This window comes from Merops nubicus, unplaced genomic scaffold (genome assembly GCF_000691845.1).
Source record: "Merops nubicus isolate BGI_N331 unplaced genomic scaffold, ASM69184v1 scaffold11557, whole genome shotgun sequence".
In the NCBI taxonomy this organism is placed as follows: domain Eukaryota; kingdom Metazoa; phylum Chordata; class Aves; order Coraciiformes; family Meropidae; genus Merops; species Merops nubicus.
The window spans coordinates 32,250-43,349 of NW_008619611.1; the positions used below are offsets into that span (position 1 = coordinate 32,250).

Sequence of the window (11,100 nt, forward strand, 5' to 3'; positions counted from 1 at the left end):
CAGTTTAAAGTATTGCCCTTCCGAAAAGAAGAGTGACACGTAAGATGCCTGCAATTAAGGTTTCTAATTTTGAGTAAATTATCTATTTTAACTGCATCAGTAAAAATAAGTAAATCGTTGCAGGTGCTGTATTTCCAAAATGCCAAACTATCTGTTATTATTTATTTGGAGGAACAATTATGGAGTGGGTGATGCGGGTTGTAGAGCAGCAGGGTGGATCGGTTCATGCTCAGGCTTTAAGGAAGTTTTTATTTCATACTTCATAACACCTTTTTTTTTTTTTTGAAGTGACATATAAAATGTCAAGCTCTGCTCTTGCCAGCCTGTTGGTGTGCCCGTGCCCACGATGCCAGCAGCAGCATGGCATGGCCACAGCCCTCAGCCTGGCCTCCGAAGGGAGCGGAGCCTCCAGGAGCCTGGGGGTGTTCTGGTGCCAGCCCACGTGGTGACCCATCTGCAGCTCCTCAGTTCCCCTCCTAAATTCACTTGGAAGCTGGTGCTATTAACAGCATTTTAAATCACCAGCACAGGGAGCTCTGGTGATTCTTGTAGGAAGTGGGAACGGATGGGAAACACAGATAATTTGTCTGAGTGGAGGACTGCAGGCTGGGGGAGCAGCAGTTGCCTCTCCACTTGCTGCTGGATCGCTGCCTCGGCGTTGCTGGAAAGCTTCCCTGATCTGGACTGCCATTTGTGTGCTGGGAGGTGAAGAGATGACATTTAGGGGATAAGGGACTGACCTGGAAGCAGGAAAGAGGGGGGCAGCTTCAAAGCACAGATGGGACAACAGATATTCTTAGAATAGATACTGTCTAAACAATTTTATAGGAACAATCAATAGGAAACGGTGCTTTATTTGTGTTTGTTCTGACGGGAGGGTGTGTTGTTTTACCCACTGACTCACCTCTGTGGAGAGCATCACAGGAAAGAAGCAAAAGCATGGAAGCTTTCAGGGTGTCAGGTAAAACTCTGGTCCTGCCAAATCAGTCTTTGTCATAGTGATGACTTGCTGTATAGTGGGGATTTTGGTCCTTGTGGGAATGCTGTAGACTCCAGATGGTGAAAATGGGTGAGAATATGGGTGCAGAGGCTGTTGCTTGTTTTCTTCCATCGGGCCTGTGCAAAGCACCTTTCTCCAGCAAGCCAGTGGCAATAGGAATAAGCTCCTAGATAGAAGAGCATGAGACCCAGAGCTTTAAAGTTCCCACCTGCTCTGCAGGGACATGTTCTGAATGTCAGCAAAGTTCATGACAGGTGAGAAAGTGGTAGGGTTCACAAGTTTGGGAGTAAGTTGAAATAAGCAGCTGTTAATAAAACAATCACTTCCCAAAATGACTTGCAAAAGATGCTGTAGTTTAGAACTGCTTGGAGTGTGGAGCACAAAGCCACTGGTGGGATAAGTGAAGAGAGGGGAGTCCTCTGCAGTGCCTGGTGTGAGGCACACGTTCCTCCTGCTTATGTCGGGATCAAAAAGAAATGAGGGGATGGAAAACCTTGGAAGGAGTGAGGAACCTGCTTTGTGTATGAGGAGAGCAGCTGCCTGTGAGGAAGACCTTTGGATCATTGGGAATTAATACTTTAATCATTGTCTCTAACTACAGAGTGTACCCAAAAGAACCAAAGTGATGACAGTTTCAGTGACTATAAAGTTTAACACTGATGCCACCTTAATGTGATTAATAAGACTGCTGATTTCCCACATCCTATCAGCTGACTGTAACACTGTTTTGTGTATTTGTGATCTCTGTTATGCATTGTGGTGTGGGTAGATAAATAGAAATGCCATGGAGGCAACAGGAAACAAAACAAAAATAATCAAACATGTTTATTGCTAGAGCATTAAAATGGCTGCTGTGGCAGACACCAGATGAATTATGCAATACATAACTTAATTCTCTGGGCCACAGATGTTTCATTTTTCCTGCAAGAAGATGATTGAACCTTGAATGACAGTTTCAGTCAGGCTTTGATTGCTCTCTGGGTCACATGCTTGATATGACCTGCATTTGAGTTGCTTTCTACATGCTGTTGCTTTATAAAACATGTAAAATTGACATCATGTTGGCTGCTCAAGGCCAAGTCAGGAGTAATTCCATGCTTTTGATATGCTTTGTGTGCAAGTGAGGGAGAGGGAAGGGTGTCTCTGTTTAAATTCTGGTACGTTATTGAATCAACTGAAGTCAGAAGAGAGGAATTGCAGCCAGTTCTTTCAATGGGTAGTAGGAGGCACTAGGAAGTAGAGAGTCTGCTGCATCTGTGTCATCTTGCATTGTCAGGAAATCCTCAGAGCCACAGTATTGGTTCAGGCAGTGGCTGCTGCTACCCGGGGCACAGCACAGTGCAGACTGGCAGTGGCCAGGAAGGCAGCTGGAAATGTTTGTTTGTCTAAATCTGTTCCTCTGAGCATGATATTTGGCAGGACCTGAACCTGGAGGTTGTGTTCCTCAACCTGGGAACTTGAGCCTGCAAATCTGGTGGGTTTGTACTGATACTGGTGCAGCATCTCAGCCTAAGGACTTCAGTGCAGGTGGGATTCAGGCATAAATACATCAAAAACTAAAGATCAGACAGTTCTTGTTGTCCTCTCTAAAGGCAGTTCAGAATGATTACACCAGAACTGAGCTGGGGGGACTCCTCTCTTTGCATGCCAGTACTGTAACCTGCAGGAGCATGAGCCCCCAGCTCATGAGGTTGCAGACTTGTCACCAGCTCCCTCAGAACCTAGTGGAAACTGATTGTTATGTCCATCTGAACAAGTTTATTTGTTTTTGCAAATTTCAGGTGCAAAAATTCTGTCATGTTTCAACTGCCAGCTTTGAATTCCTCCCTGGCCAAAAGGTTTGTCACCAGTGGTCTGAGATGAAAGGAGGCCAATGATCCAAATCTGGGCACTCCTAAACTGATTTTAACACTACTTATAGGGTAAAGCAAAAATACATTGTTTGATTATGAGACTGTGAGAAAAAGGATTGCATTTGTTTTCCTTTCTGCAATGGACAGCGTGGTGGCTGGACAAAGAGTTCACAGGAGACCTGTCCTTGCAGAGAGGAAAACACAGTGAAAGTTGAGTAAGAGGTGGTTAAATGAAGGATTGAGCACTATGGGGAGCTAAGATGCATATTGGCCATGGTGTAATGTATGTGATATGTGCCACATAAGAAATAGTGTTGTCATCAAGTCAAGGTGACATACCTTCACCGTCTCTGTGTTGGGCTACTCTTTAATACAACCAGTACAGCTTCTCTTTGTTCCAGCTGCTCACACCAGGCGTTCTTTGGTTTGCAAAGTGTGCCAAGCTCATGTGTGTGTAACACTGTGGGGAGTACAGCTCTGGGGTTCTGTGAGTTGATGTCTTCTGTTGTAGCTTTTTTTTTTTATATATATATTTCACTGAGCATATCAAGTAAAGTCACTCATGTTTCTCCCTGTTGATCTTTCCAAACTCAGCTCCCTAATGTATCACTAGGATAAAGCTGATTTCTGTTGTGTTTAAAACTTTATAATTGCAAACATGATTTTCTTATCCTTGAAATCCTGACTTAAGCCATGAAAGAGAAAACAAAGTGCCATGCTGGTTTTCTTGGAACAAAGTTCTTCTACAGACTGAAAGATGTTTTATTCTAGGGTATTTTCCTTCTAATGATCAAGGTGATTCTTGTGTTGTCCAGGTATTGCTCAATATCTTGGGCTTTGTAAGCAGTATCTTTAACCTTTATCAGTATTGGATGATCACTTGACATCTTACAAATGCCTAGGACATGGTTTACTTTAAGATCTTAAGTCTTTCTGATGCAACTGCTTGTTCCTGGTACTTAGGACACTAACCTGTTGTGCTTGATGAGAAATCTTTATGTGAGATCTAGTTGATTTATTCAGCTTGCATCTGTACATAGCACACTGCGTGGATACAAGGCTGGCAGTGAGAGGAAACAAGAACTAATTCTAATCAAACCCAAAAAGCCTGAAAAAGTTGGCATTGAGTCTCTCTCTTTTTTCCTAGGGGAGGAACTTGATTTAATGTAGGATAACTGCAAAGAGGGGTCTGGACAATGTGCAGTGGACAGTTAACCATTTCCCAGATTAACCCGATGATGTATTGTGTAATCGCTGGAGCACCTGAAACCAGCACTGCTTTGATCTCTCCATTTAAACCCCTCAGTGTTTCACTGCTTAGCAGACAGAGGATTTTTTCTTCAATTGAGTTCCTAGGAAAGGAAATGCCCAATTCATTACTGAAGTTGGTGGATTTATGAATCCCTGAACAGAGAAAGTCTTTTACAAGGGGCCTGGATTTATATGACATTGGAAGAAGGATTATCTGATCTGAAGATCCTCAGAGGGTTGCTGTGAAAGAAAATATTAACCTATAGCTCTTGGAATTTAAAAAGTAGATTCGAGAAGTTAGTAACGAAAAGTGTGTTGAGTGCTTGTGCTTTGACTTGCTGGATGGGTTGCACTGAAATGTGTTTATTTTCTTTCTTTAGACAACCCTGGCGTCAATCGCTTCCGGGGCTTGTGTTAGCAGTAAAGGTGATTTCTCTAGTACAGGTGTTTGGTGGGTTAGAATCATTACAAATTCTAAAAATGCCTAAATTTTAGATTATGATGGTACAGGGACCATCATAAGGTGCAAGAAAAGTAGAATTAGTGAAATTTATCAGAAACTTTCTAAGAGCTTCAAAGAAAGTGTTTGGTTGTTCTCTCCTGGAAGCGAAGCAAGACAGCACCACGGGCACCGCAGCGTGGTCACTGAGGTGCAGGGTTAGATGAGGGCATCTGCCCAGCAGAGCTGGGAGAGAACCTTGAATTTGCTTAGGAAATTTGTCATCCTTTTTTGCCAATAGAAAAAATAAAATTTAATATTCAAATGCTGGAATGCTCTTGGGCCCTGAGTGAATGCTGTGATCATTGGGCTGCAGGCAATTTTAACATTGTTTAGTGATTTGAAATTACTTCCTAGATCCAGGAAACTTCCCTGATAAAAGTTTTATTGAAACTTGAAAAAAATCAATGCACTGGTCTTTTTTTTTTTTTTAACTTTATTTATTTTAATACTCTGGACCTTCTCGTTTTCTTCCCTTCCAAATATCCCAAATACTCTTCACATTTTGTCTTATGCTAGCCAAGTACTAGAGTTATATTGCCTCAAACTTTAAGAGGTTAGTATTCTTACCTAATTTGGCCAAAATCTGCTCTGTGATGGTCATAGATACATGTTACAAGTAGGAGTTGTCCTTTTTCTTAATTAAACATAAATGCACATGAGTTGATAATGTGTGCTTTTAGTTTGAAATTGCCTGTGTAAATGCTTCAGTAATTAGGGCATTTTAACAAGCCCCAGTGGCTCCATATAGTATTTGCTCTGACCAGTAAACTTATACGTGTTTTTAAAGAAAACAAATGTGTGGGAAAAAATGTTGGTTGTTTTTTGCCAAACCAAAATATTAATCTGCCCTGCTAGTGAAGTTTCTTGGCCACACCACTGACTGCCATTTCAAAAGTGTCATCTGTATTTTTCAGTTCTTCCATGTATAAAGAAATCCAGCAGCAGTTTCCTTCAAGGTTCAGTAAGTTTGAATGTTTAGGGGGCTGTAGCCACAAGATTTGGCAAACCATTCACTTGTCATGTTGATAAAAAAGGAATTGCTTCTGCCTTTTTAAGCTGGTATCTAAATGAAGGAGTTGGATCAACTGGATTTTAATCATGAAGTCCAGATTCTTCTTGCTTGCAAGTGAATAGCTTCATGGTGTCTGAGGGTTTCATCTGATGTAGTTTTATACAGAAAAAAACTCAGCTTCTTCCATGTTACCAATTCCTGAGTTTGCTTGCTTGTTGTGCTGTTCAAACCTGGTCGGTTATCCTAAAAAGAAAATTGACCCTTTCTGCAGGTTTTCTTTCCCATTAGCAATTGAACTCAATAGTGGGATGTGGGTTTTTCAAAACTCCTTAACTTGTTTGGTTTTTTTAGGTAGCATGTTAACTTCAAGGGCTCCTTCACCACCAGTAAAAGCTTATACCTTGTAAAATCTATAGCTTTTAATGCATTTTGGTTTTCACTTCAAATACAGTAACAAGAGGAGAAATAATAGAATATTTCATGGTCATGCTCTTCCAACAGTTCAGATTCTTTTTACTTGGTGATGCTTATTCTGGAGCTCCAAATGCTTAGGCTTAAAATTTTATTTCCTAAATTCCTTAGCCTGGAAGTGTTGAAACTTAGAGCAAGCTATCTGTAACGTGGGCTGAAGAACTGTCTTGCTTACATGTTTATTTTTCCTCTAATACAGAGATTATAAGGAATTAGATCAGATAAATGATTATACTATCTGTGGAATGAAAAAACAGGATAGATAATATTTGTTCCTGAAAACAGCTTTTACCCCCTCTTTTTCTCATGATCTGTTTTAATGTTAAGTATCACCCTTGACAAACTTGGAATAATGTTGGGTTGCACTGTAGAAATCTGCTGTAAAATACCATCAATACCAGAGTGTTTTAGCAGCAGATCTCCTTCTTACAAATCACCCTCATTCTCTGTATCTGTCTGAAGAAAGTCAGAACTTTGGTGTTTTCTCCCTGCCTTCAGCTCTTGGGTGATGTGGGAATCCAGGCACCCACAAGAGGCCACATCTCCTGTTGCTTCAGGAATGAAAAAAGTTAAAGGTAAAATCATGAGATCTGTGTCTCTTAAAAGTGAGATTAGTTCACATGGAATGACTTTGGTCAGGTATTCTGGGTGAGTATAACCATGGATTTGCTAAATTTAGACACTGTTTCCTTCAAGGTTCCCATCAGATTTTCAATAAAAACCTGCAGGACAAGCTGCTGGCAGCCTTGAGCTGGATGATATCAAGTGGTTCCACTGAAATAAAGAGAAACATTGAAATAGGAAAGGCTGGAAAGGAGCAAATGTGGCAGATGTTGAATACATCCAAAATTACCAGTGTGGGGCTGATCAGTGAGACAGAGTGGGGTTTCCTTATACCTTGCAGGTTTGAATTCAACATGGTGTTTTGAAAACAATAAATCAATGCAAGTTGTTTCCCCGAGTGCATGGAAGGTGTGAGAATGTAATTTATTTTATAATAAATACTTCTGCTGAGCAACCAGTGAATGTAGCTATTAGAGACTTTCTCAAATAAGTGATTTTAGGCTGCTGAGTGCCAGCTACTGATGTGGTAGTTGAGCATTTAAAATGAAAAGACTGAATTCCTTTTGAAGATTGTTCTGAATGCTGTTGACACTTGTGCTGGGAAAGAATATAGAGTAATTTAATTCATTCGTTTACTTAACGATAACATTTATGGTTGCAGCATTAACCTCCATTGGTGTGTGGACTGCTAGGCTGGAGAGGTTTTACATAAACTTTTTGGAGATGTTGCATCCTTTTATTACGTGTGCAGAGGCAGATTACATGTGGAAGAGTGAGGCAGAGAAAATGTGTGAGGGAAAGGGGAGTTCAGGATCAGTCAGCTGGTGTGTCTGGATACAAGGACAAAGGGACAATTTTGCCCTTGGCTACAGTTTGACACTTTGCTGGATTCAGTCAGAATTATCTGTGCGTGCTGAAGGGCAGAAATGTCATTTTTATGGTGTTCTGTATCCTTGGTTGCTATTTTTTGTAATTGGCTCCATGTACCAGTGCTGTAATGGAGCTCTTAAATCCTGACCCCAGCCGGAACAGTATACAAATACCTGTATTAGTACTTCTGTCCATTTTAAATAGAGGATTGTCCTGAGTCCTTCCACCTCATTTTTCAGGCACCGTCCTGTGTTTCAGCCCCTTTTACTGGCAGCCATGCACCTTTCCTCTGGCTGGGGTGCTCCGCTGCCGCAGCGCTCGGTCCCGTCGCCCCTGGGCCCTTTGGCCCTGGACATCCCTCTGTTCATTCTCTCCCTCTGCTGGCTTCATCTGTGTTCCCACCCTCACCTCCCTTCACTTGCCCCCGTGACCTTTAAGGTGCCTGAGGGTCCCCTAATGGGCCCAGACCCCCTCACACTTCTGCCCCTTCCCACTCACCTCTTCTGCATCATCTTTTCTCTAGAAGAATAAGTTCCCTCGGCTGAAGAGGCAGACAGCCCTGCTGCTCCCAAAGCAGGGCACTCCTCCCATCTGAGGAGTTTATGCTTCCGAGTCCTCTGCTCCTCTCCTGTTCTGCACTTTTCCAGCCCTGTGGCTGGGCCCTGGCAGCCCAGCCTGGGAGGGAGGGCAGAGGTTTTGCTGCTCAGCAGACGCTCAAGGGAAGCGAGCAGAAACTGGAGTCCCTTGAGCTGCTGCCGGCGTGTGGGGATGGGACCTTCCCAGCTCTCATCTGGGAGGCATGTGACATAATCCAGACATCGTTTACTGGCTCCATATAACCTGAGGCATTCACACATAAATTCAGCCTGAATACATAAGCTTATATAAAGAGGATCCTTAAACTGTTCTGGCTAAAAATATTTGTAAAATGCTGGGAAGCTTTTTTTTTGTTGTTGGATGCATTAGGGTGCTCTCCTCCCTCTTATCTCTGTCACATATCCATGGTGGGGTCACTCGCATGGCCTTAGGGACATGTTTTCCCTGTTAAATACTGTGATTTCTGTAAGTGGATTAACAAGCACTTGGGGACTGGAGTCTAAAACAAAAGATGTTTCACAACTACAAAGGCTAGAGATTGAAAATGTTCTTGTAGGCTTATGTTAACCTGTCCAGGTTCATCTTCTGGCTGCTGCTTGCACACTTGGAACCCTTATTTGCCCAAGGAGTGATTGGTCAGTAACTAATGTCTATTATTTGTTACTAATTCAAAACATCGTGTGCATTTCTTTCCTATGTAAGAACACATTAGCTTCTCCTGCACATGAAAACACATTTTCATCTCTTTTCCATTATTGCCCAAAGTATTTTTTCAAAAGGCAGTTTGAGGCCCCAGCAACATTAAAGGCTGTAATTAAAAATAATTTTCCATTAATTTATATACGTACACATTTACTTATTATGATCTTTTACTGCATTTCCCTAAGTATACATGCAGAAACGTAAAATGGTGTTGAAGAGTAAGTTAATATTCAGTTGTAATGATCCAGTGTCGAGCCTGCCAGTATGCTGCTGTACTTACACTTCCTTACCCATCTTTCCCAGCAAACACCTGCACAGAAAAATGGATTTCTGTGGAATCAGCAGAAAAACTAACCCTGAAAAACTAACCCTGACTTTTCTGCATCAGCAGAGGAAGGGAATTCCAGTATTTCACAGCTTTTACTGATAATGATCTGCTACAGATTAAAAACAAAATACAGACATTATGGTGTTGGCAGATTGCAAAAGGACTTGCTGGTTAAAGCTGCTGTTCATAGGAGATGAGGATAGTGTTTATTCCATCCATATGGTCCAGACATACAAGACAGGCAGAATGTCTGGGCTAAAGAATATGTCCTCTTCCATGGACAGAACTCATACATTCAGATGTGTGGGCCCTTCTCCTGGTACCTTTTACAGGTGGGAGCATGAGTGGGAAATATTTGCCCATGATTCATCATGATGATGAGAAAAGATTGCTTAAGGATTGGCCCCATTTCTGTGAGGGGAGTCTAGGAATGCTGGGCTTCAAAGGGTCAGGGCTGGTAGCTGCTTCCTAACACACCTATGGGAAGGATTTATTTTTCCTTGGCTATTTGTATGGTTTTCAACCCTTTGACTTTCCTAGTCTGCTTTGTAAAGTACATTAAGAGCCTGAGTCTAAATTTAGAGTTTCATAAATTTATGTCAAAACCTCTTTTCTGCATAATATAAAATTAAATTTGTCTCTTTGACCTCATGATACTTTTTTTTTAAGCCAAATTTAGAACTAAACTTCCAGGCACTCTGAAACAGAAATGTAACAGGCTGCTTCTGTGTACACGTACACAAGTAGTTGACTGGAGAACTGTAGTCTCTGACTGCTCTGTAATTAACACTTGTGAAGAAACTTTACATGGACACACTTCAGGTGATGCTTCCCTTCAGCAGAAAATTGGGTCTTCAAAGATCCAGTGAATATCCTCAGATGCCAATATGCTTATTCTGTTGCAAAAAGGGAACAGGCAAAGGAACTGGAGACTTGCAAACGAGTCCATAGAGCTGAAACCCGAGAGGATTTCACGTGTCAAAAGATGAGCTGATCAGTCTTACTGTGTCCTTAAAAAAAAATATTGAAAAATGGTATTGTTTGTGTGAATGTTGCAATTGTACTGTGCATGAACTCCTACAGCAGGCATTCTTCATGTGATAACGGTACTTCTGCTCTCTTGTTCTCCCAGGGCTGATGAAATTGAGATGATCATGACAGACCTCGAAAGAGCAAATCAGGTAGGATTTTAAATGAGTCCCTCATAAAATTCTAAGTGTGACTTTAATTTTTTTTTTCTCTTTCTCTTTTGGATTTCATGACAGTTCTTTTATATGCATTTATTAGCCATAACTGTGTAGAGTAAGAAAATATGCAAATTTAGAGAAAAATACAGCTCTTTAGGGATACTATGTAAGGATTGTATGCACAGTAGAGTAGTGTTTGCCATATATTTGCCTTCTAATAATTTAAACTTAGGTTTCCCACTATAGTTATTCTTGGCTTTATGTTTCTAAATCCATCATGTTGGCTTCTACTCGGACATGCAGGTAATGGCTTTACCCAATTAAAGGCCCTCTGCCCTGCAGCAGTGGCAGGGCTACCAGCAGCCCAACCTAGGGAGGCCTGACCTTCTGCTCCAGCTCCAGTTATTATGGACTGTGCTTTTTCCTGCCTTTTCCGATGTTTTATTGCCACATTAATTTTTAGCAAGGGTTGGATCAGACTGTGCCATGCAGGAGAACAAAGAAATTCAGATTTGTTCCTGCAGATGCTAATTTGGTAGACTGTGAAGTGTCTCTGCAGTGTTCCCCCACAGCATACAGACTCTCGAGAAAGTGTCACAATCATACAGAGCCTTTAAAAATATTAAAAAAAAAAAAACAAAAACAAAACAAAACACACCCACAATACCCAGCAGCAGTGCCCTTCTGCCCAGACTGTCTTTGAGGGCCTGTCTGAGGTGAGGAAGATGTGTGTGGACACGCAGGATTCACAGGTGATATATGC

The 11,100-nt window shown here is 41.6% G+C and overlaps 1 protein-coding gene across 1 annotated transcript in view; it reads left to right on the forward strand.

The window, feature by feature from the left end:
• The window catches only part of LOC103776346 (protein CASP-like), a gene marked incomplete at both ends in the record, with an annotated part of 38,583 nt that extends 28,252 nt beyond the window's left edge, over nt 1–10,331 (forward strand). The window contains one exon of the mRNA XM_008943852.1: nt 10,283–10,331. Within this exon, the coding sequence (XP_008942100.1) occupies nt 10,283–10,331 (49 nt within the window). The remainder of the gene's footprint in view (nt 1–10,282) is intronic.
• Nucleotides 10,332–11,100: the final 769 nt, after the last annotated feature.